The 27,313-nt window shown below is 38.3% G+C and overlaps 1 protein-coding gene and 1 long non-coding RNA gene across 3 annotated transcripts in view; both read right to left on the bottom strand.

The window, feature by feature from the left end:
- Window positions 1-27,313, bottom strand: part of PLCL2 (phospholipase C like 2) — a 196,343-nt gene that overhangs the window by 28,077 nt on the left and 140,953 nt on the right. For both annotated transcript variants that reach the window (XR_004265229.1, XM_032267352.1), the window contains exon 4: window positions 21,511-21,586. Coding sequence is in view for 1 of the 2 variants with exons in the window: in XM_032267352.1 (XP_032123243.1) it covers window positions 21,511-21,586 (76 nt within the window). In the remaining variant the exon portion in view is untranslated. The remainder of the gene's footprint in view (window positions 1-21,510; window positions 21,587-27,313) is intronic.
- Window positions 8,486-13,047, bottom strand: LOC116542470. The gene is made up of 2 exons (XR_004265236.1): window positions 10,354-13,047; window positions 8,486-9,048 (listed from the first exon to the last, which is right to left on the bottom strand). It is a non-coding gene; the product is annotated as an uncharacterized LOC116542470 (long non-coding RNA).

Genomic DNA, 27,313 nt, shown 5'->3' with positions numbered 1-27,313 from the left:
AGGAAGGAAGGAAGGAAGGAAGGAAGGAAGGAAGGAAGGAAGGAAGGGGGGAGGGAGGGAGGGAGGGAGGGAAGGAAGGAAGGAGGGAAGGAGGGAAGGGAGGAAGGGAGGAAGGGAGGGAGGAATTAGGGAGGGAGGAATTAGGGAGGGAGGGAGGGAGGGAAAGAGACACAAGTATTTTTCATTGATGAATTATAGGTAAGAAAAACCTATATAATTAATAAAAATAATTGGAATTTTATTGATCCTGAGAAAATTTCTTTTGTGATGATCATCTGCATATTTAGAAGGTCATATTTAGAAGTTTTTAAACTATGGATTTAAGCCAAAAGAGTCCTAATATTCTAACAGAGTATGGCTCTTAGCTTATGTGGCCAGAGCATTGCCTGCTGCACGTATGGAAAGACAAAGGGGAGAATAAATAGGAAGGCAGATTCGGGATGGCGTCGAGGTTGCTGCTTCTGCCGCTGCTTAGTGCTGGTGACAAGAATTCCCACTGTGAAAACAATCTTCAGGTTCAGAAATAGAAACCAGGACAATAATAATGAGGGAATAAGAAGTAGGATTTTTTCTTTCAAAAACAAGTTCCACTTTCCTGTATGTTTCCAGTATGTTCCAAATACTATGCCAACACATTTGCATCCTAAATTTGTGTATTTTAGAGCCATGTATAGTTGTTCACATTATCTTAAAGTTAATTGTTTAACAAAATAATTGTATTTTTTCTATTAGTCAATGTCCCATATACCAGTCTAATTTAAACTAAATGGCATGATAAAAGTCTCAAAGTATGGCCTTGTCCATGTTTTCTTTAAAGGTGAAACATAACATTTCTGGGCAGCCGTTAAAGAGGGAGGGGAAGGAACTAGGATTCCTTGATTCTACAACCATGTTGCCACCCAAGTACGACAAGAGGTAACAGTTAATTCCAGCTGAAGAAAAGAAAATCTTTTCCAGTTTAAAATATAAACTTCATTTGAAAACCAACACTAACTAGGTAAACAGTCCTCTGGAAGTGCGACACAATTGCTATATGTTTCACAGTCAGAATATATGGTGTGTTTAAAGACATCAAAGTTTGAAGGCTGTGAGCATATTATATGAATCCAATAAAACATGCAGGAATATGGATTAATACTTAGGGGTAAATTATGTTCAGAGATCAGCAAATGATCAGTGTCTGATACACAGACCTGGTTGGCCCCTTTTTTGGTTACTCTTTCAACAAAATGATTGTCTTTGAGCCTCAGTTACTCTGTGCCAAAGAACCAACCATTAGGTTCCTTTGACTCCATGATCCCAAGTTTCTGCTCCTAGGGAAAAGCAGTGGGTTATTTTTCTTCTGGAATGTTAACCATGCGGAAACTTGCTGCAATTTCTTTGTGATAATAAACTTGAGAACCAAGGGTACAAATGGTAGGTCATCAAACATCAGAGAAAGGGCACATGGGAAATCCTTAGGTGATGTCAAGGAGAGATTCAGTTCTGGTTGAAAGGGAATGAAATATTCAGACTGTGTGGACAAAGAACAGAATTAGGCCATCAGTTCATGGTGAGGACTGCACAAATCATTTAACCTTTGATTTATAGCTATAATGTTAAATTTTTAAAATTGGTATGGTCACACAAAATTATATTATTGAATTTTTATATAAAGAAACATATTTTATGAAGTTATTGCTTCTTTCAGTGTTATCTCTAAGATCTAAACAGCTCAGATTTTTTATATGTGTAGGTGCTGATTACATATAATTTCCAATTATTCCAAAATAACTTTATAATTTAAATATTTTAAAGAGTTTTTTCCTAAGGGCTTAAAAGCTTAATGACAAAAATGAATTATAATGCCACTAAAATGTCAGGTTTTATGAAAATTAATAAATGGGTGCAAAATTTTCAAGATGGCATAATTAACTCAACATTTAGTACAACTGCAGACAACTATACTGGAATATAGTGAAGAGAAATTTGCACTTCTATCAAGTTTTCTGCTTCCCATCACAGATAACAAACTTAGATAAAAACCAAACAGCCCTAAAAATAAAAAAATATGATATATACAATAAAAAGATATCAAAAAGAGGCTTCTGCTTTGAAAGGAAGTGGGGGCCAAGTCAGAAACATGGCATCATCTCCTTTTTCGATGAAATGAATGCCATTTATTCTTGCCAAACGTAAAGCAGACGACCTTTCAAACATTCTGGTTGGGATTTTCTCTACCAATCTAAATGATATGAATCTAAAATACAGCATGTAGCACATGGCTAAAATTTTAGAAGCAAATACAATTTTAAAAATTCTTCATGAGGAGACATACTGATCTTAAATGGATACATTTAAAGATTAGTTTTGCAACTGAACATTTACTTTGCTGTCCCCAAAAGCTCTTTTATCACCACACAACCAGTACAAAAATTTTTGTGTGTAGGTTGAAAAACTGAAATTAAAAGCAAAAGCTAAAATCTTTTAAATGATGACAAAACATCTACTTACATTTTTATTTTATTCCCCAAATTAGGTGTAGTGGAATATTTCCTGAAAGATGGAATTCCATATGACACAAGTGTATTTTGGGACCTCATTCAAGAGGTGGATGCATCAACAGTATTAAAAGTATCTTAACATACATGGTCTGCACATGACTTACGGTATGGTATCATACTAGAGAACAAAATATGAATATCTGATAATTTTATAAGAAGATGTATAATTTATATATAGTACTTGTTCAAACGTATAGCCTTTGTAAACTATATGCTCTGACTCAAAACTCCAGAGGTCTGAAGTTTGGGGTGTGCAACCGACTTGTGGGTATTTACATCCTAATCCTTGTGGAGATGTGGAAATGCCTAATTGCTTTTCAGATAGTTCCAGTTGGTAGCCTCCTTTTCTTGGCCTTCTTCCCAAACAATCTGGGCATTAACAAAAGCCAAATTATTTTAAGATGGATTTTTAACTGTTAAATCCCATTCCACATGAGACGGGACAGATAAACCAGGTCTCTTAAATATATGCCTGAAACCCAGATGGATGACAAGATCCCTGTGATGCCAAATCCACAGCAGTACAATTTGTGAATGAATTATATGAGGGAGGTTTTCTTCTGCCAGCACTTTCCATCTGGGTAGATCTAGGTGAGATGAAGTTGCATAACTTTCAGCCCTTTGTGGAATCTAATTACCACACCACCATTCTAAACACAGGACCACATGACTCACCTGGGTAGGGTAATATGAAGAACAATGTGCTCAGCAACACCCCCCTCACTTATTACTGAGAAATAAAGAGGTCTTTTTTTACCACAATTACGCACAGAGGAGTTCTGTTAGACTTAGAACATTTTTGTTTAGATCGCCACTTTCATGTCGATGCTTTCCTGCTCTCCCACAGTTTGGCACGATTACCATAACACACAAGGCCCTCGTGACTGCAGACTGCAGCCTGTCCATGTTTCCCCTTCTTTTTGACACCTCTTCCTATTTTAATTTTCAACAGATAATGTAGTCATATGGTTCAACAATTTTAAAAGCATAAACTGATATACAGGGAACGGTCTTTCCTTTCCCCATCTCCCAGCCTCATTGCTCGCCTTCCCCCTCTCAGGCAACCGCTGTTATTCCTTCTTAGGTATCCTTCCAGAGAGATGCACACACAGCACACACGGCATATTCTGCCTGCCTCTTTAAAGCAAATGTTAGCAAATAACACACACGGTTTCTCTTGCTTTTACAACTATATCTCTATCTATATATGTATATAAGATCTTTCTTATATATGTATATATGTCTGGAGGCAAGTATATATGTATATATACACACAAATATATATATATACACACATATACATATATACACGAATACACACACACAAATACACATATACTTCCTTTTTTTTTTTTTTTTTTTTGCGATGGATTCTCACTCTGTCATCTAGGCTGGAGCGCAGTGGCACAATCTTGGCTCACTGCAACCTCTGCCTCTTGGGTTCAAGCGATTCTCATGCCTCAGCCTCCCAAGTAGCTGGAACTACAGGCACACACCACCACGTCTGGCTAACTTGTGAATTCTTTATTCTTTGTACAGTGGCATAATGTTCCATTATAAGGATGTATCATAATGTATGTCCCAGGGCCCTCCTGGTAAACATTTAAGTTGTCCTCAATATTACAACAAAAACCACTGCACATATGACTTTCCCAAAGTATTTGATCATATTTATAGAATCATCTCTGAAAAAAATGGAATTATTGGTTGAAAGTACACAGAATTTGAAACTCTAAAATGTACTGCCATGTGGCTTTCCCTAGATATGGACCCAATTTTTATGCCTTCCCTCCCCAAAATCTGAGTTACTGGTTTCCCTGACATCCCTACCAATTATGTGATGGTTCTGGGGTCTTTAATATAAACATCTGAAAAATGGCATCTCCTTGAAATACCTCATTCACTAGACTTCCAGAAGATCACAGTGTTCTCCTTCCACCTCTCTGGCTGCCACACCTTCACCTCCTGTTTGTTCTGCATCTTGCTGACATATAAACATTGGGGGCCAAAGGATCCCTCTTCTCTGTCTATGGTCACTCCTTTTTTTTTTTTTTTTAGACAAAGGCTCACTCTGTCCACCAGAATGCAGTGGTGCAATCTCGGCTCAATGCAACCTCCACCTCTCAGGTTCAAGCGATTCTCCTGCCTCAGCCTTCTGAGTAGCTAGGACTACAGGCGTATGCTACCACGCCCAGCTAATTTTTGGATTTTTAGTAGAGACAGGGTTTCAGCATGTTGGCTAGGATGGTCTCAATCTCTTAACCTCGTGATCTGCCCACTTCAGCCTCCCAAAGTGCTGGAATTATAGGCGTGAGCCACCGTGCCCAGCCTGTGGTCACTTCTTAGATGAGCTCAGCCTCCCAGCTTGAAAGATCACCTTTGTGATGACAGCTCCCAAATTTATTAACTCCAGTCTTGACCTCTTCTCTAAAGGTAGACTAGGCATATCAAACTTAACTTGTCCAAAAACAAACCCCTGATCATCCCTTTCAAGCCCAGGCCTGCTCCAGTCTTCTGCATCTTGGTAAACAGCAGCTCCATCCATCCAAGATGAAGCCAAAAATCTCTTTCTCTCCTCCTACTCCACATTCAATCCATCAATAGGTACTGTTAGCACAATCTTCAGAATGCTCGTTTTTGCCATACAAAATTCTTTTACATGTGGTCTAACACTAAGTTTGTTTGCTTAATGTTATGTTAAAGCTTGTGGGGTTGTATTAGTTCCTGGCCTGCATCTCCAGCCTCATTTGCTGCTCCTGTTTTTCCCATGTGATATTCCATGTTGCTCACTGCTGCTGCTGGCATGGGCTGTATTGCTCTGTATACGTTCTTCTGTTTGTCTGGAATGTCTGTGCTCACTTGCCTTGGCCCTTAGACAAACCACCTTCTTGACTTAGCTCCTGCCCTAAAGTCTGGTTCAACTATCCCCACAGACCTTCCCACTCCTCCTCTGTGTGGTCAGGGTTGCAGGGAAGTGCGCACTTACTCCTGCACTTATACCCTAGGTGATGATAAGTGGCTTAGATATCTGTCTCCAATAGTTCACCCGGAGCCCTCTTCGGGGAGGGTCCATATCCTGTTTTTCTGCGGAATCTCCAGCTTCTGGTCAGATGGAGAGTAAGAGCTCATGTTCGTTGAACAAATAAATATGAAGCATTCCGTGTTCAGTTCTGCTCAACAGATATTTATTGAGTGCTGGCTTTGTGCCAGACACTGTTCCTTGCATTTGGGAAATGTTATGAACAGACAAAGGTCCCTTGCCCTCAAGGAGTTTCCACTCTAGTAGGAGGAAGACAGACAAGTGATGAGCATAAGTAAATTATATGGGGTGTTACAAGAAAACAATTGTTACAGTAAACTCATCCACTCAAGCGGTCCTTCCATTTGGATGACAGCCAATTCTATCTGTAGGTAGGATCTCCACCTGAAGTTTCACTATAATTGTTTTGACAACTTACTAGCTATTTCCATTTGAGCATCCTACTGTGATCTCATATGTGTCACACCTGAAACAGACCCTCACAACCAACTTCTTCCTAAACTAATATTTTAGGCATCCACTACTACTCGCATTCTGTTGCTGGGAGTAGTACATGAACATGGAGGGCACAGGAGACAGAATCAATCACTGAGTCCCCGAGTGAGTCCTGAACTATCTAGTGACCTCACTGCTTGTAACAGTTTCCTGAAGGATTCAAGACATTGACAGATAGAACTTGAGACAAGGGCTTTAACACCAAATAAGTTTGATAAATGCTGAGTTAAACTGGAGGATATTTAGCATGCCAGTGTGTACTGAGAATCTCCAAAGGGGAATAACTTGCATTATAAAAATTTGATGATGAAGTCCTTTGCCCAAGGAACTTGACTAGTGTTGCATGAATAAGGCTTTAGTAAATGTTGGCTTAAAAAAATCAATCCCAAATGTTTTAGATTTGAGTTAAAAGGCTTCCATTATTGGGCCCAGCCTGTATTTCCCACCCTAATTTTTACTGTTTCCTGAAACAAATATTTTCCTGCAGCAAATATGTTTCATGAGCATTGAAAGTACACCTTGATGATAAAATCTGCTAAGCTTTGGTCCATCTAAAATGCCCTGTTCCTTCTACTTAACTTATACAAATCCTGCATTCCCTCAAGTCCCTAGTTCAAGCTCCACCACCTTTCCTAAGGACGAAAGCCTCTGAAATTGCTCCTTTCTTCAAACTTCATTTATACCTATACCACTAACTTGGCTGTGTTATATTATAACTTTACATGATGGTAGAAACATTATCACTTTTCTTTTTTGCATCTCCAATAAGTAATTAGTATAATAACTTGTCATGAAACAAATTCCACAAATGCACGACTGTTTTTTCTTTAATATGTTACTGATGTGGCATGGACCTATAATGAAAATACAGTGACCTATAATAAAAGAACATGGGTTAATTAAAGTTGCTTTATATTTCTTATTCTTATAACAAAGTTTACCTCTAAATAACGTTAAAACGTTCTTAGAATGCATTTGTTCACTTTTATCCAATTATTTATGTATTCCCTTTTACAATCCCTCATATATCTGTAATATACTACAGGATTTATAGACCACAGAATTTGAGTGCTTGAAAAGCCTTAGAGATTATCTGAGCCAAACTACTTTATATTAAACCTAAGGATACCTAATACACACACACACACACACACACAAACTTCTGGTATTTGTATGAGAAAGGTGATTCATTTTGTCTGTGGGTTGAAGTGTAGTTCTTATCAGCTTTAATAAGCAATTATAATGGGAGTTCTCATAACCAAGCGGTTTATTTATGCAAGTGCCAAAGTTAAAAACAGACTGTCACTCCCGACCCCTCTTCAGCAGAACATCTGCTGAGATGACCCTGAGAGTTGCCATTGAAATACAAGGGAATGCTTTCAGTGACTTCAAGGGTTTACAAAGGAAGGAGGGAGGAAGATGTGACAAGAGAGCACAGGGTTGGGATTTAATCGCAGAACAGGTACCCCAGGAAGGGCAAGTGTCCCCTAAACTTCCCTCCCTTTCACTTGTGGCACTGGGGAAATGTCACTGGTGACGGCAAGGAGTATGCTGCTCTAGAAAGATAATTCGGCTGTCACTCAATCACACAGGTGGTACACGTCTGAGTCTGAGCAGTCACTCACACGGTCCCTGTGAGAGACAGAGGAGAGAGGCTTAGGGAAAGAGCATTAACCAGAAGCGGGCCTGCTCTGCTCCACCCTCAAGAGAAGTTCTCAAAACCTGAATGTGCTCACCACCGTGCAAATTCCTGAGTCCCACTCCCAAACAGTCAGTATTTTGGGAATGCTGTAAAGAGACTGCATTTTCAACAAGCATCCCCAGGAGATTCTGACCACACGTATGAAAAATACCATTAGTGTGAAAGTTGATGTGGGAATCTTTCTTTTCTTCACATGACTCTGTGAATATATGATATGAGAATGTTAGAGCAGAATTAGGGTGAAGGTTACAGGGACGGTTGGGGTGTGGTGAGACAGGGGTTTCTAGAGACCAGTTGCTTATTTTGAAGTTTTTGCTCTGAATGAGTTGGCCTAGTTGTTGTCTTTGTGGCCATTTCCTCTGCCATCCCTTATCAGTGATAAAGGTCCCTTATGAGGGAATTAAATGAGAAAGAGGCCTCCGAGGACCTTGCTACTTCTTTTCTTCCCATGGCTTCACTAATTGTTAGTTAATTAATCAATAAATGCCTAGAAGAGGATGTGGTGGTTCAATACGCAGTCTTTAAGAGAAAAGATGCTGTGGATTTCAAATGGGGCCTAGGAGTCTGATACAGGTTTCCTGTGTCTCAACTTCAGAAAGGCTGGATTTCACCTTCAGAGTTAAGTGTTGACTTTCCTCCTTGAAACTAATGATGATGGGCTACAATTTATGTGTTCTGTGACATTATGTGGGATGACTTGTTTAATCTTTTAATCTTTCTCAGTAACTGTAATCCAGCCATTCCCAAATTGCTGCTTATGTAACTGATCTTAGGTCACTGCAATTTAGAAGGCATAGGGCCATCGGGGAATCACATAATCCACTGCCACTTAGAAGAAGGAAAATGAGACAGAGAGGGGTCAAATAACTAACCTAACGTCACACAGCAAGGTACAGAGAACACCAGAACATGGGTCTCTGAATTCCCAGGAAAGAACCTTTCACTTTTGTAAAACAGAGCTGAGAAACATTCTGACATAAATGAGAACTGATGTGGTTTGGATCTGTGTTCCCATCCAAATCTCATGTTGAAATAAAATCCCCAATGCTGAAGGTGGGTCCTGGTGGGGGTGATTGGATCATAGGGGTAGAGTTCTCATAAATGCTTTAGCACTATCCCCCCTTGGCAGTGTATAGTGAGCAAGTTCTCAAGAGATCTGGTTGTTTAAAAATGGGTGGCCCCTCCCCACTCTCTTTCTCCTGCTCTGGGCACGTGAAGAAGCCTGCTCTTGCTTTGCCTTCCACCATGATTGTTAAGTTTCCTGAAGCCTCATAAAACAAAAAATTGATACCAAGAAGCAGGGCACTGCTGGAAAGATACTTGAAGATGTGGAAGCAGCTTTGGAACTGGGTAATGGGGAAAGGTTGGAACAGCCTGGAGAACTCAGAAAACGACAGGAAGATGAGGGAAAGTTTAGAACTTCCTAGAGACTTGTTAAATTGTTGTGACCAAAATGCTGATTGACAGTGACATGGACAATGAAGTCCAGGCTTAGGAGGTCTCAGATGGAAATGAGGAACTTACTGGGAACTGGAGTAGAGGTCATTTTTGTTATGCTTTAACAAAGAGACTGGCTGCATTGTGTCCCTGCTCTAGCAATCTGTGGAACCTTGAACTTGAGAGTGATGATTTAGGGTATCTGGCAGAAGACATTTCTAAGTAGCAAGTGTTCAAGATGCAGCCTGGCTGCTTCTAACTACCTATGCTCATATGCATAAGCAAAGAAATGTCCTGAAACTGGAATTTATATTTAACAGGGAAGCAAAGTATAAAATTTTGAAAAATTTGCAGCCTGGCCATGTGGCAGAAAAGAAAACCCATTTTCAGAGGAGGAATTCAAGCAGGCTGCAAAAATTTGATAACTAAAAGGCAAATGCTGAGAGCCAAGACAATGGGGAAAAGGCCTGAAAGATGTATCAGAAACCTTCCTGGCAGTGCCTCCTATCACAGACCTGAGGCCTAGGCAGGAAAAATGGTTTCATGGACCAGGCCCAAGGCCCAGCTGCCCAGCTGCCCTGCACAGCCCCTGGACATTGCTCCCTGTAGTCCCTTTCTTTTGGCTGATTCCTCCCTTTTGAAATGGGATTCTTGACTCAATGCTTATGTCCCCATTGTAACTTGGAAGTAAGTAACTTGTTTTGATTTTACTGGCTTATAGGTAGAAGGGACTTGCCTTGTTCAGATGAAAGTTTGGACTTCAAACTTTTGAGTTAATGCTGGAGTGAGTTAAGACTTTGGGGGACTATTGGGAAGGAATGATTGTATTTTGAAATGTGAGAAGGACATGAGATCTGGGAGGGGCCAAGGCAGAGTAATATGGTTTGGATCTGTGTCGCCACCCAAATCTAATGTTGAAACGTAATCCCCAGTGCTAGAAGTGGGGCCTGATGGGAGGTGACTGAATCATGGGGGCAGAGTTCTCATGAATGGTTCAACATCATCCCCCCTTTTGAGTCCTTATGAGATCTGGTTGTTTAAAAGAGTGCATCACCTCTTCCCACCCTCCTACTCCAGCATGTAAGATGGGGCTGCTTCCCCTTCACCTTCCACCATGATGGTACGTTTTCTGAGACCTTCCCAGAAGCTGAGAAGATGCCAGCATCATGCTTCCTGTACAGCCTGCGGAACCATGAGCCGATTAACCATGAATCCATTACTTTCTAAATTACGCAGTCTCAGTTATTTCTTAATAGCAGTGTAAGAACAGACTAAGATAAAAACAAAGGTTATAAGGCTCTAGGGTTTCCTTTTGCAAAGAGAACTGACCGTTGAACAACAGGGTTGTTAGGGGCATTGACCCTACATGCAGTCAACAATCTGCATGTAACTTTTGACTCGCCAAAAAGTTTACTACTAATAGTCTACTTCTGACCTGATGGATGCTTTATTGGTAACATAGTTGATTAACACATATTTTGTATATTATATGTATTATATATTATATTCTTAAAGTAAGCTAAAGAAAACATTAAGAAAATCATGAGGAAGAGAAAAGATATTTACTATTCATCAAGTGCAAGTGGCTCATCATAAAGGTCTTCATCTTCATCTTCTAGCTGAGTAGGCTGAGGAGAAGGAAGGAGAGAAGGGGTTGGTCTTGTTGTGTCAGAGGCGGAGGAGGTGGAAAGAAAGACATGAGAGGCAGGCACACTCAGTGTAACTTTATGGAATACACTGTAATTTGTCTTTTTTGCTTTTTCACTTCTCTAAAAATGCTTCCAAACAGTACCAATCCTTCTTCCACTTTTTGCTTTAGTTTCAGTGCTAGTATCATAGGAGAATCCTTGTCATAAAAGACGTCAAAAGCAGACTTGAGTAGTAGGAACCCTTCTGCAAGATTGTTTGATGTCAATTTGTTTTCTGGCATTGCTCTTCTACATCTTCTTCATTGTCTGGCACTGGTTTGGAATCACTCATCTCTATCAAGTTATCATCTGTTAATTCCTCTGGTGTGGTGTCCATGAGCTCTTGATTTTCTCCAAAATCTGTAACCTGAAACCCTTCACCTCTCACTGTTTTTTTTGTTTGTTTTTGCCATATCCACAATCTCTTTCATGATTTATTTCGGCAACTCTGTTCTAAATCCTTTGAACATCTGGACATATTCTCCAGCAGGAATTTATTGTTTTGGACTTCATGACTTTGATGGACTATTTCTGTAATAACAATGGTATCTTCAACGGTATCCTGAATCCTTCTGTCGGGGGTTCTCTTCCACAGCATTAACAACCTTTTCCATATAGCATCCTCTGTAATGAGACGTAAAGGTCCCTATGACCCTCGAATCTAGAAACTGACAAGGAGATATTGTGCTTGAGGGCAAAGAGACCACTTTATTGCTTTCAGTGTTGAACTCATGGGGTTCTGGGTGGCTAAGGGCATTGTCCAATATCAAAAGAACATTGGAAGGCATTCCCTTACTGGCAAAGTACTTCCTGACTTCAGGAACAAATAATCAATGAAACCAATACAGAAGAAGCTCTTGTTGTTCAGGACTCCATGATGTACAACCAAAAGACTGGCAGCTGATATTTATCTTTTCCCTTCAAGGTTTGGGCATTAGCTGCTTTATAGATGGGGGCAGTCCTTTCATAAACCTAACTGCATCTGCACAAAACAGCAGAGTTAGCCTATCCTTTCCTGTCCTAAATCCTAGTGCTTGCTTGTCTTCCTTACTAACAAATGTCTTCTGTGGCATTGTTTTTTCCTCTGAACAGAGCACTTTCAGCTGCATTAAACATCTGTTCAGGCAGATATCCTTTCTCCTCAATGTTTTTTTTTAAACTGTATTTTTACTTTAAATTTTTATTGGTACACAGTAGGTATATATACTTATGGGGTATATGACATGTTTTGATACAGGGATACAATGCATAGTAATGGAAAATGGGGTATCTATTCACTTAATAAGAATTTATCATTTTGTTACAAATGTTAAATTTGTGATGCAATCCAATAATACTTTTTGTTATTTTAAAATGCACAGTAAAATTGTTATTGACTATAGCACCCCTGTTGTGCTATCAAATACTAGGTCTTACTCATTCTTTCCAACTTTTTTTTTTTGGTATGCATTAACCACTCCCACCTCCCCTCTCCTGACCTCCTACTGCCTTTCTCAGCCTCGGGTAACTATCTTTCCATTCGCTATCTCCATAAGTTCAATTGCTTTGATTTTCAGATTCCACAAATAATTGGGAACATGTGATGTTTGTCTTTCTGTGCTTGGCTTATTTCACTTAACGTAATGACTTTCAGTTCCATCCGTGTTGCAAATGATAGGATCTCATTCTTTTTTATGGCCAAACAGCACTCCACTGTGTAGATATATCACATTTTCTTTATCCATTCAACTGTGGGTAGACGCATCTTGTCTAGTGTGAACAATGCTGCAATAAACATGGCAGTGCAGGTATCTCTTTGATACAATTATTTCCTTTCTTTTGGGTATACATGCAGCAGTGGGATTGCTCGATCATATGGTAGCTCTATTTTGAGTTTTTTGAGGAACCTTCAAACTGTTCTCCATAATGGCTGTACTAATTTACATTCCCACCAACATTGTATGAGGGTTCCCCTTTCTTGACATCCTCGCCAGAATTTGTTATTGACTGACTTTTGGATGGAAGCCATTTTAAATGCAGTGAGATGATATCTCATTGTAGCTCTGATTTGCATTTCTCTGAGGATCAGTGATATTGAGCACCTTTTCATATGCCTATTTGTCATTTGTGCATCTTCTTTTGATAAATTCCTATTAAACCTTTTGCCCATTTTTAAATCGGATTATTAGATTTTTTTTCCCTACAGAGTTGTTTGAGCTCCTTATATACTCTGGTTATTAATTCCTTGTCCCATTCAGTGAGTTCTCCCTCCATTTTGTTGTTTGTTTCCTTTACTGTATGAAACCTTTTAATTTGATGTGATCCCATTTGTTCATTTTTGCTTTGGTTGCCTGTGCTTGTGGGGTATTACTCAAGAAATCTTTGCCTAATCCAGTAAATGGAAAGTTTCCCCAATGTTTTCCTGTAGTGTTTTCATAGTTTGATGTCTTAGATTTTAATTTTGATTTTATTTTTGTATAAGGAAAGAGATAGAGGTCTAGTTTCATTCTTCTGCATATGGATATCCATTTCTCCCTGCACCATTTACTGAAGACACTGTCTTTTCCCCAATGTATAATCTTGATGCCCTTGTCAAAAATAAGTTCATTGTAGATATGTGGATTTGTTTCTGGGTTCTCTATTCTGTTTCATTGCTCTATGTGTCTGCTTTTATACTAGTTCCATGCTATTTTGGTTACTATAGCTCTGAAGTATTATTTGAAGTCAGGTAATATGATTTCTCTAGTATTGTTCTTTTTGCTCAAGACAGCTTTGAATATTCTGGGTCTTTTGGGATTCCATATAAATGTTAGGACATTTTTTCAATTTCCATGAAGAATGTCACTGGTATTTTGCTAGAGATTGTATTGAATCTGTATATTGCTTTGGGTATGGACATTTTAATAGTATTGATTCTTCCAATCCATGAACATGGAATACCTTTCCATTTTTTTGTGTATGCCTGCTTTAATTTCTTTCATTAGTGTTTTATAGTTTTCATTGTAGAGATGTTTCACTTCTTTGATTAATTTCTAGGTATGTAATTTTATTTGGGGCTATTTTAAATGGGATTACTTTTCTGATTTCTTTGTCAAATTGTTCACTGTTGGCATATAGAAATGCTACTGATTTTTGGATATGCTGATTTTGTATCCTGCAGCTTCACTGAATTTGTTCATCAGTTCTAACAGGTTTTTGGTGGTGTCTTTAGGCTTTTCCAACTATAAGATCATATCATCTGCAAACAAGGATAATTTGACTTAATGAAAGGAGATGAAATTAAACTATTAATTTTCTTTCTTTATTTGTTATACAAACAAGGTTTCACCATTTTCGTCAGGCTGGTCTTGAACTCCTGACCTCATGATCCGCCTGCCTTGACCTCCCAAAGTACTGGGATTACAGGCATGAAAGGAGACGAAATTAAACTATTCATTTTCTTAATGGCATCTGGGAACTTGTCTGCTGCCTGCTGGTTGACAGAAGCTGCTTCACCTATTACCTTGACAGTTTTAAAGCCAAATCTCTTTCCAAAATTATCAAACCATCCTTTGCTGGCATTAAATTCTCCAGCTTTAGATCCTTTACTTTAAATTGTCATATAATGACTTCAACTTTTCTTGAATCATATTAGTCTATAGGTATGCCTTTTGTATAGCAATCCTGTACCCACCTAAAAGCTGCATTTTCAATGTGAGATAAAAAAAAATTTTTGAACAAGAAGTGCAAGGCTTTTATACCTGTTGGTTTGGCTGCAACAATAGCTTCATTAATTTCCTTTTATTTTTATTTATTTTTTTTAACAGTCCTTATGCTGGATTCATTTATCCTGAAATGGCAGGCAACTGCAAACCCAATCTATAGTATACACCAAGCAATTCAACTTTTTCTTGTGATGTCATGACTATTCTCTGTTCTTGGGAGCACTTAAAGTATCACCAGTGGTGCTTCATATAGGTCCCATGGTGTTACTCAAAGGTTTATGGCATTGCACTAAACACAATGAATAATATATCATAACTGTGAGAGATCACTTTTTACTGTGAAGGCAATTTACTTTAATGATAAACTTCTCAGTCAGAGATGATTAGCATCACACAGCGTTTTAAGCAGATACTCCCAACACCTGAGCTCACCACAACAGCAACAGGAGGTGGCTACGAAATTATTACAGCAGTAAAGTATGTTTTGAAGTTAATTTTAGCAGTTATGAGTTAATCCTGCATCTTACATTTGTTTACATTTTTCTTAACTGTGAACGACATCATGTATGGTCTTTAAGTGTGCGCATAAGTTTTGATAAATTTTAACATCTTAAAACAGATTTGTCTACATTTTATGGTAGGAAATAATAAAATAGACTGGTACCACATATATTTTATGCATTTGTGGCCTTTTTCTTAAATTTTTTGATATTTCCATGCTACATGGTTCATGTATCATTTTTCAAATTGTTGCAAACCTCCAAAAAATGTTTCGGTACATTTATTGAAAAAATTCACATATATGTGGACTTGTGCTATTCAAATTGTGTTTTCCAAGGGTCAACTGTATTTTCAAACAGAACACTTGTGAAGTGCTTTCAGAATGAATCTCGCAGGTGATTTTCTTTACTATGTTGGGCAAGATGATGTGCACAAACTAAGTGACAGGTGGTGATGGCTTACTTATCTGATAACCTCAGCTCCTAGGAGCACACTGAGATATGAGGAGTTTGCAAAAAAAAAAAAAAAAAAAAAAGTTTCTAAGAATTAAATCCAGGTCACATAGGTCTGGCCTGACATTCTGCTGATTCTTCCCATGCAGGAGTGTTTCGGGGCCTCATCCTCTTTTATGTAAGATAAATCTATCAAACTTGGTCACCAGGGAGACATCAACTGCTCAGCAGACTGGAAGCAGCAAATAGAAGAGGGAAAAAAAAGAGCGGTATACAAATAGACAGTTGGAAATACAGTACAAAGCAGTAGGAAGAGAGAGCTTAATGAAAGGAGATGGAATTAAACTATTAACACTACGTCCAAATCTGAACAGTCACAGCAGGCAGTCCGCTGAGTGTGCAGGTTAAGGGGCCTCCAAACTTAAAGCCTCCATTAAACTGCAGCATCTCAAGATGACCCTGGGTCTTCAAAACCAATGTTCAAATTATGTTTAGCAAATCAAATTTAAGAAAGCAGGGATGTATTGGATTTATTAAAATTTTCCCATTAAACTGATTAAAGTGAAGGCTAATTAAAGCTTTTATTATTGGGAAAGTTATCTTCTTCAATCCCACTTTACTCAGTAATGATGCAACCCTGGTCACACATGAAAATATGTTAGAGCTTTTAGCAAAGAAGTTTCTATTTAAAGAGGTCTGGAGTGGGCTGGGTCATCTTTCATTTAGTTTGATCCTCCCTCCTAACAGTCATTCTGAAAGTGCACACAACTGATTCTCCTGCCAGAAGAGGAACCAGGCTCTCATCCTCCCAGGCATGCAGGCATCACCTCTGCCTGCATGCCCATGAACGCAGAGAAGCCAGCAGGGGTCCTTTGCAGGTTCTGCCCCTCTGCAACCTAACACTGTCCCTCCCAAGCCTTGCGGGTGTAGAGTCACGTCTTTGGGAACATCCGAAGTTCCTGTGGCTCCTCTTCTCCCTTGATTCCTTCCTTCTTTTTTCTTCGAACTTAGTTTTTATTTTTATTAGAATTATGTATGTACATAAAGAACCAAATAATTGTTCACAATTCTCCCTCCCCAGAAGCAGTCACATTCAACACCTTTGGCTGATTGTTTCCCTTCTTTAGTATTTATGTTCATATTTCTAATTAACATGCTTACACTGTTTACTAAGAATTGTTTTTCAAGCATTACCTATTAAACTCCCCAGATGAAAGATGATAATTTTGCTATTTTTTAACCTCCCCACTGTCAGGACACAGAGATCTAAGTGTTAATTAATCCAGCTTCCAGACCGTTCTTCCCTTTTATCACTAGCTTTACCCCAGTTTCGAGAGGTCCTGGTCACCAGGTTATTTCTGAGCTGGTGGTCTGCCTATGAGTCAGGCTGTGTCAGGACCTCCCCCCCACCAGCTTCAGATTCAGGTTCCTTGAATGAGCAGTTAAGTCAATTATCACTTGTTTGGCTGTTGCTCAGTTTCCAGAATTTTGTTGCTCCCATTTTCTTTGTCCTTATGGATTTGTGGCTTTATAAAAACCGCTTACTGTCATTTTAATGAGCTTTTAGAAGGGAGTAGAGATTAAATGCATTTGTTAATTTGCCATCTTTAACAGGACGTCATTGATTTCTTTTTTTCCTGCTCTAGAGAACAATTTATTTTCCATTTAAAATCATCAGACAGAAACACCTAGCTCACTGAGGCAATGTAGTTTGGGCTTCCTTCTTGATCATCTTCTTATTCTTTATTAAGCACACCAATTCAGTGACTAGAAAGGAAATTATAATCTAAAAATAGGCTACAGTTTTGACATTGAAAGAGACACAGATAGATATTAGAAAGTAGAAGACTTTTGCCCTGAAAGAATTTGGCAAATCTTTTCCCAACTTTTATATATTTCTAACAAATAAACTTTTATGATGTTTCTCTCTCTGCAGACTCCTGTTCAGCTCCCCTGCTGGTGTTTCCTTACCAATCCCTTACTTGAGAATGTGTATGCGTGTGTTTGCCTGGGCTTATGAATTTATACAGACTCATTCTTGTACTGCCACATCACTTCTCACTCCCATGGTGGCCCAGACTCACTCATCCCATATCACTCCTGCATGATCTGATATTTAGTTGTCTCTTTGGCTGGCACTGCTGATCTCTGACTCTGAGCAAAGTCTCCACACTCTTGCCCCCATCTTGAATCCCCACTTTCACTTCCTCACCCCCAAAGTTGGTGTTCTCCTATGATGCTACTTCCTTATCTCCACATTCGAAAACACTCCTCTCTTTTCAGAATTTTTCTAAATGTCACAGCTTTTTGTATTATCTCAGAAGAGGAGCCTTTCCCCCTTTCTAAGATCAAGTGTTTCACAACTGTATTTCATTCCTGACCTTACATCTTTCATCCTGAATCTCTGTCTCATCTATTAATGTCTTCCTCTTCACTAGGTTGCTTATATTCCTAGCAACATGGTTTTATTATGAAAATTTCTCTTTTACCCACAACTCTCTGTGCTACTGCATTCTCTTCTTAACAGAGTCGACTATGAAGGCAGGCTGCCTCCAACTGCGCATCACCGAGTTGTTCCCATTGCTCTTTCCACTGTCTCTTTGGGTCCTCTACTATCTGGTTGCATAGGTTCCTAGCCTACCTTGGTTGGAGTTCATCACTTCTCAGCATTCCTCTCCTGCCCACTCCTTCTTCCCAGTACTAACATCAGCATATATGCATGTCCCTATGTAAAAAATCGATTACAGAGCCAGGAGCCTAAATCCTTCTGAACTAGGGCCACTTTTTAACATTTGATTGGGGGTAGGTGTCTGATTCTTTGTTTCCATTCAATTATTTAAATGAGGTTTTAACTAATAAAAATATATATATTTGTGCTTTAAAATTTGATCCCAGCACTTTGGGAGGCGGAGGCAAGTGGATCATGAGGTCAAGAGATCGAGACCATCCTGGCCAACAGGGTAAAACCCTGTTTCTACTACAAATACAAAAATTAGCTGGGCATGGTGGCGCATGCCTGTAGTCCCAGCTACTTGGGAGGCTGAGGCAGGAGAATCGCTCGAACACGGGAGTCGGAGGTTGCAGTGAGCCGAGATCGCGCCACTGCACTCCAGCCTGGTGCCTGGTGACGGAGCAAGACTCTGTCTCAAAAAAAAAAAAAAAATTGAAATACATCTAAAATAATCCTCTCTTGCAGCACTTTGGTGACTTATATCTGTTGGCAAGCAGAATAGCAATTGCTTATCAAAAGTAAGATCTTATGCAAATGTCTTTTGAGCCCAATACAAACTAGCAATTCTTCAAATGACTAATGACTATACGTCCTTGCCATAATTACAAACATGAGAAACAAAAGATCAAGGGACTCTAAAGTAAGTACTTAGGATAATGGAAGGGCTGTGGAGGCGTTCAGCAGTAACTGTGAAACCAAAAGATAATCTTTACCCCTATCCTAAGCAAAATCCCTACTAGATAAGATTTTTCAGTTTTTTAAATACAAGCAAATGTATCCCTTACTGAAATCAAACATAAACAGAAAGCCATATTATACTCAAAATTAGCAAATATTATAAACCAATGAATTGAGAATAACTCAAATTGTTGAATTAACAGTTTTTTCTTATAAACTGTTTTTTCAAATTCCACAAAGTCCACAATTTTCACAGCAATACATGCATTTAATGGAATTAAATACTTGATTAAAGTCAAATCATATTTAGTAAGTTAATATTTGAGCAACTACTCTGCACAGAATGTTAGAACAGATGTCATGCGTAAGATACAGTGAGCAACTTAGTATACAATCTTGGTGCTTTAGGGGGTTATGATCCTGTTTATAAGATGGAATGCATTAATAACACACACCATAACTGAAGAAGCCCTACCAACGGAAGCAAATAAATGGTTTAAAGGGCTGAATAGAATGTTTTAGGTAACATAAATCCTGGAATTTTAAAAGGTCTCCTAGAACACTCTTAAGATAATTTAAAAAGAAGAAAGTATAGACTGGCAGAGAGGACAGAGAAGAAGTCTCAGCAGATGAGTGGTGTGTGAAAATATGAGTAAGTAGAAACACAGGGAATGGGGACAGGCAGCCTGAAACATAGGGTGGATGGCTCACCAGCTCTTCCCTTCCTTCCTCACTCTCCAGGAGTACCTTCCTTATCTATTGCCGGCTGCCTCCCATCAGGTTCTGCCTATGGACATTCTCTGCACATAGCTATTACGGTCAGTACCTGAATGCTCAGTCCCTCTCCTGTTCTGCACAAAAACCAATGTTTCCCCAGTGCCTCACACACCAACTTGAGACTCCTGAATAACAAACAGTAAGTACTCAATATATTTACTGTGTTTACTTCCACATCTCCTGTTCAACTTGAAGGTTCCAGAAGGCAACCAATCGTGATTTTTTCATATTTTGGTATGCAAGAGCTACCAAGTACCTTATGCATATGGAAGTTCAAAACACACCTATTAATGAGCAGATGATTTAATTAATAAAATTTATATAATATTGGCAAAATGGTGGGCTCGTTGGTAGATCACCTCGCTCCTCCTGGCAAGGTTAGGAGTTTAAATTTGTTACCAGAGACCCTGCTAAGCCTCTGGATGATTTTGTCTAGGACATGATAAAAATTGTGTTTGAATAACTTGTTTTAAATGTAGATTGTAGGGTGAATTAGCCTGGAAAGGACTAGAAGTAGAAAGATCACTTTGCTAACAATATTTGCTGACAAGACGAGTAAAACAAGATGGGGACTATGGAGTTTGCTGATTCGTCACTAATAAGAATACGCTTTCAGCCGGGCACGGTGGCTCACGCCTGTAATCCCAGCACTTTGGGAGGCCGAGGCGGGTGGATCACGAGGTCAAGAGATCGAGACCATCCTGGTCAACATGGTGAAACCCCGTCTCTACTAAAAATACAAAAAATTAGCTGGGCATGGTGGTGCGTGCCTGTAATCCCAGCTACTCAGTAGGCTGAGGCAGGAGAATTGCCTGAACCCAGGAGGCGGAGGTTGCGGTGAGCCGAGATCGCGCCATTGCACTCCAGCCTGGGTAACAACAGCGAAACTCTGTCTCAAAAAAAAAAAAAAAGAATACGCTTTCAATAAATACCAGAAAAGAAAAATGTCACTCATATCCTTATCTTTGATCTATTTTAAACGAGTTCATTTCTGAGATAAGGGATGATTTCTTTTTTCCATGGTAGGCAATACAGTTTCCTGGTTTTAAAGAATAGCAACCAAAAAACCTTAGAAAGTCAGGACAGTTTTTTTTTTTTGTTTTTTTTTTAATGACTTGAAAATATTCTCCATATCAGAACCTCCCAAATCAACACTCAAAATATTAGAAAATTAAAATCACTCCATTTTGTATATTCTTATTACAATGCAGAATACTGAATTTTTTTGTTTCGCCACAGCTAAAATTAACTGGATAATTGTTTATATAAGTAGAGTTTTATAATCTTGTATATCATTTGGATGTTAAATTAATGAATTTATCAGCACTTGAAAATACCAGTGTATTAAAAAGTATCAGGAGGTTGTAAACTGGTACCCATCTCCTTTACAAAAAGCCATTCTCCCACTGCTCAAGCCTTACCTATCCTACTGGGCACTAAAGTCACAGGTGACCAGCACGACCTTTGGCATCACAGTTAACACTGAAAAAGAGATTAGTGCAGAGTTTCTCATTCCTGGCTGTACACTAGAAACACCTGGGAATTTTAAATATTCATTCATTCTCAGCTCCACACCTCAGACCAATGTTGATATATTTTGAAAGGTCCTCCCGGTGAGCTTGTCACCTAAGGTGAGAACCATTGAACTGGTATTTACTTTAGCCATAGAAAAATAATTTTCTTGATTTTCTTGATATTGCATCCCAAAAATGAAACAGTTTTGGGACAAAGTATATGATGCTACTAATTTTATTTTAAAGAAAGGAAACAAACTTTCACTTACCTGCCTTCTGACAATGTACGATCTTTTCATACACAGCATCTGCATTTTCAATCAATGCCTTGAGGGACTGAATCATCTGCAAAGGGAACATCCAGACATGAGATTACACCTGACAACCAGATATACTCTCCTGCATTCACGTACAGACTCTTCTCCTAAAACAGGCTGATGTGATGATATCAAATGCCTTTTTATCGACTTTGCACTACTCAACTTCAAATGTACATGCAAAAAATGGTAAAATCACACATCCCACATAATGGTTAAAACAAGATGTGAGTAGTATTACGTTACAAGTGCAGTGAGGCCAGCACAACACTGAATTTGAACCCTGAGTCAATACTGAAACTGAGTCCATTTTAGCGTGAAAAGCTACAAATATGTGTGCAAATCTGATCTGACTTTTAAATTGTATTTTTGGTTACCCATTTTAACAAAATTTTCAACTTCATCTTATAGAAAACTTCAACACCTATATAACTTCACTCATTTCAGCCAAAATGTCATCATCTGAAAATCAGTTTCAAACATACAATGAAAATTTTAAAAAATAGTATTTATTTGATACCATTCATCACTAATAGCACCTCTCAAAATAGTATTTTTATGTTCCTGCTAATGGTTTTAAAAATGTTCAAATTTGAATTCTTGTTCCAAATTGCATGTGCTTGTTTTAAGAACCCAAGCTTGAAGAAGAGAAAGAATCAGGGAACAGCTGATCGATCCATTATTTTACTCACCAAAAAGCTAGGAAAAGATCCCTCTGAAGTAATCTTTTTGGCTCTAAAATCATTATGAAAAGGAAATGGGCTAGCCAGATACAACTCTCATGGCTCAAATGGGTATAATTATGATAACTGCCTTAGTATAAATTCTAAATATTTGTATTTAAATGTCCAGATATTTTGCATTGTAATATTATTCATCTATTTTTCATGACCATCCTATTCTAAGCAACAAACAAACCATCCATTCCTTTCATTTCTGCCTCAATTTTTTTCTTTTTCTTCTTTTAAGAGACACGGTCTGTTCTGCCACCCAGACTGGAGTGCAGTGGTTGCTCTCCAACTCCCAGGCACAAATGATCCTCCAGCCTCCGTCTCCTAGGTAACTGGGACTACAGGTATGTGACACCATGCTTGGCTAATTTTTAAATTTTCTGTAGAGATGGGATTTTGCTATATTGTCCAGGCTAGTCTTAAACTCCTGGGGTCAAGTGATCTTTCTACCTTGGCCTCCCAAGTGCTGGGATTACAGGCATGACCCACTGGACCTGGCCTGCCTTATTTTTCTTTATGGCATTTATCACTAACTGTCATAATAATTATTTTATAGTAACTAAATATATGTAGGTTGAATTATTTGTATAACACAAAACCACCATATTTTGGTAAGTTACATTTATTTAAAATATAACCAACACATCTCTTAAAAAGTGTACCAGCTTCTTAAGGTTAGTCAAATAGTATTTATCAACCTACACAGTTCTAAAAAAAAAAAAATGGTAAACATCAAAAGTTTGAAGGTCAAGGTAGGCATTTATTTACATCTTCATAATGTATCTTTAATCATCATCACTGCGGTCTACTACAGGCAGCCCTTGTGTGGAAACTGGGGATACATGACCTACAGGATACAACCCCTGTGTTCAAGAAGTCCACAGCCTGTGGCAAAGTTTGCACTTTGGAATTCAGTATTTTCAAATTCATTCTTCAAGATCTGAGTCATTCCTGTAAATTAAAATATTCTATTTTACAGCTTGACATATTGAACAGGCAGCAATAAAAATGAATCGTTAAGGACTTTATTATACTGATAAAAGTCATTTGTACCATTACATAATTTGCATACTGAAAAGGTTCATACCATCATCAAGTAACCTTTTTCAGCTTTGATGTCAAGCCAAATGAGAGATACAAAGGAAGGAAGGACTTCTTCAAGCAAGGATGGTGATTGTCACAGCTTAGTATCAAAGAACTGGGCAACTGTGCCCCCGTCATTCAAACATGAAAAGGGAAAAAAAAAATCATCAATAAAATGAACTCAGTCATGAAACAAATGAGCAGGACAGGAGCAAAAGCGGAAGGAGTGGAAGAGAAGAAAACAGCAGCATGAAGTGGAGGCTCGCAACTGTAGACGAGAAACTCATCCTGCGAGTGGTGTAGTGGCAGAAAGAGCACAGATTTATATGGATTCTAATCCTGCTTCTATTACTCATTAGCTAAGTCATCTAGGACAAGATATTTAACCCCAAAACCCTAATTTCCTACCCATAAAATAAGTTTATTAAAGACATTACACCGCATAATGTGAGAATTAAATGAAAGGACACTTGAGGAGCAACTGGCGCAGTGAAGACACGTGCAAGTGGCAGCTGTCACAGCTGACTCCCCATTTATCCAGGAGGCCTAGCAGAGCATTTTCTGGTAGCCCCAAATTAGCTGAATGCCCTCCTTTCATATGTTCACTGGCAATGTTTCCAATACTCATTACTAATTTTAGTTCCACTTGAAAACCTGGGTGTGATGAAGCTCACAGCAACAAGTTGCATTATTATTCTTAGAATCATCTTCCGGTTTAAGTAACACCAAAGGTTAAATAACTATGCACCTTCCAGCTATAAAATATATGCAAGGCTGAATAAATACATATCTATCTCAAGGGTCTGGATACAGAAGCTCATCTGCCTCCTAAACTCTGTAACACTTGGAGGATCATTTGTTTATTCTTGGGACAATCATTTACTGAGGCTCTCTGTGTGTGGGACCCTGATCTAAGGGCCGAGTATGAATTAAGAACAGTTGCTGCACTGGGACTATGGTAAGAAAATAAGACAGATGCACAAACAACTAAAAATATGGGATTACTATTTTAGCCCATGAGCTATTGGATGTGATTAAATACTCCTGAACTACAGCCCTTTGGTGAGATATTTAATGGTGAGGTACTTGCAGTGTAATGGTATCCATGTTGACACCCACAGAAGGATCTGCTTGTGGCTTAGATTTCAATACAGGAAGTTCCTTTGCTGATAATGAGTGAATATTGTCCCCCCATTCATAAGTAGTATATAAAATATGAAGATGACTAATACATCAGGGTGGAGAACACAAACAGTGAGAAGCCATTCCTCCTAGGTTTGGAGGTAAACAGCAGGAGGCATTTGCAGACTGTTATTCCAGGCGAAACCAGCCTAGGAGAAGGTAGGCCCATAGTAAACAATCAAAAAAGCTTAGACAAGGCAGGCAGAAAACACATCCAGACCTCAGCAGAGATGATTCACATTGCTACACCTGTTATCAAATATTTGCACTACTTGCTTCAGAAGGAGGAACTGCCAGTTAGTATCTTTTTATAGTTTTGGGGTACATATTTATAATTAATGTATGTTAACAGTTTACAGTTCTTGTTCTTAACAGGCATATAATCTTCAACTTTTGCAGTACTGCATAAATTCTCTAAGTCTAAGAGCTCTTCTGGGTGCTCTTAAGGAAGCTCTTAGGACTGTGGGCTCCTACAGGAACACCAGGTGAAGAGTCCAGCAGGATTAGAGGACAGATTAGGCGATGGGCCTTCTGGCCCCTACTCAGAGGGCTAATGTTTCCCTTTAATTCTGCCATCAATTATAATTGAATGTAGTGCACATGGCACTGAAGATGCAGCACAGGCAACACAGGACCATCAGCTGATCTAGCAGGAGCCACTTTCTGTCTGGGTCTGCTACTTTATAACAAGCTATGATGATAAATAGCACAAGTGTTGGTTGAATGAACCAAAATGAAAGTAATTCAACATTTCTGCATCGAGTATGTACTTAGTGCTTTCTATTTTATTTACTGATCACATTATCCATGTCAAGTTAGTATTTATATGAGTATTCAGTTTTACAGATGTAAACACTGAAGACCTACCTGAAACATAAGCAATCTTTCAAGGTCATCTGGTATTATAGGTAAAATAATTGTAATCAGTAAGTCAAGAAACTGGTATTGTTTGACCTTGAAGCCTCTGCTTTTTCCACAAAGCCATAATAAGTCTTGACACATGAGCAGCAATTGCACAAGTGAAGAGGAAAGGGTGTTCCAACCAGAAGAACGCCCAAGAGCAGAGGAAATTCTGTAACTCCTAAAAGGTGCTACACACAGTATAGTAATATCATCTCAATTACTAACATTGACCCAAAGTTGTTTTTTAAAAAATAATATTTCTATAAAGCACTTTGAGAAAACATTTTTAAATGACAACAATAAATTACGTGTCTCCATTTTACTATTTGTTATTATAAATAATTTATATTTAATGTGAAACTACTAGAAAAAGCATCTCAGATTAGACAAAAGCAAATGTATGGGGAGTAATATTGACGCATGAGCCAAAGAAAAAAGCTACTTTATCTTGTTTTCTCTGTGTAAATTACATTGATATGTCACTAGAATGCAAGGCCAAGTAGAGTGGTTGATTATATAAGCATTATTTGCATTAATGCAAATACATGAATTTCATCAAGCCTCTTATAAACACACAGGTGTAAGTCTTGGCACAGCAATCAGATACCCTGCTGCCAGCCTGAGTAATTTGCCACATGGATGCTTATATTGATTTTTCCAGGGCAAGGTGCTTTTATATAGTTGTTGCTAATGGATTTTATATTAGTGACCTGTTAACCAGTACCTCCTACATTTCTGGAACTAATGTGTTAGGAAAATCTATGGATTTAACATAGCCTAGAAATCTATTTCATAAATTTGATCACCTCTAATATAGGATTTAAAAAAAAAAATCTGAGCAGATGAAAAGCAGGAAATTTCAACAAAAGGCAAAGTAAAAATTAAAACTGATATTTTATTATGCTGGAAAGAAACCAGAAATGCCTTTCATAAGAGTGCTGTGTTTTGAAAGTAACGCCCATGTTAGTGTAAAGTAAACTTCTCTGTTTATAGGTATAGTTATAAGAAGGGTTATTATTATATATTTATGTTATATATATTTTTTTATTATATAAAATACATACTTTATATATTATACATTTTATATCATATATTTTTATATGATATATATAATATATATAGATTCATATATTATATATATTATATAATATATATAAATTCCTATATTATACATAATATGTTATATATATTTATATATTACCAGATTTCTATAGACTGCTCCTTCATATTCTGTTTTGAAACTTGCGTATTAACCAAAAAATTCCATTTTCAGAATAAGCAAGTCTGTGGTTTTACATAAGGACCTTATGTCTGATTTTAGACAATTCGCTGAATTGCCTTTCATCTTAAGAACATAGATTTTGTTAATAATTATAAAAGTAGTCTGCCAATAATTTTAAATCCTTGGGTGAAAGAAGTTTTAGTAGTAACATCTTCTGAATTCTAGATTTCTTTTCCCCTTTTATCTTGTTTTGAATCTCAGTTTCAGATAGAAAATCCCAATCTCTAAACTCCTTCCTTTGCCTGTCCTACTCAACACAGATGTGGCTACTGCATCTTCTATTGTAGCTGTTTCTAATGAAGTTACAAAGTCTGAGAAGTCCTAAAGTTGCTATAAAAGTAAAAGCCAGCCGGGCGCGGTGGCTCACGCCTGTAATCCCAGCACTTTGGGAGGCCGAGGCGGGTGGATCACGAGGTCAAGAGATCGAGACCATCCTGGTCAACATGGTGAAACCCCGTCTCTACTAAAAATACAAAACATTATCTGGGCATGGTGGTGCATGCTTGTAATCCCAGCTACTCAGGAGGTTGAGGCAGGAGAATTGCCTGAACCCAGGAGGCGGAGGTTGCAGTAA

The sequence above is a fragment of the Sapajus apella genome, unplaced genomic scaffold (assembly GCF_009761245.1).
Source record: "Sapajus apella isolate SASKATOON/1434 unplaced genomic scaffold, GSC_monkey_1.0 scaffold4, whole genome shotgun sequence".
Lineage (NCBI taxonomy): Eukaryota > Metazoa > Chordata > Mammalia > Primates > Cebidae > Sapajus > Sapajus apella.
This window is presented reverse-complemented; position numbering and strand designations above follow the sequence as displayed.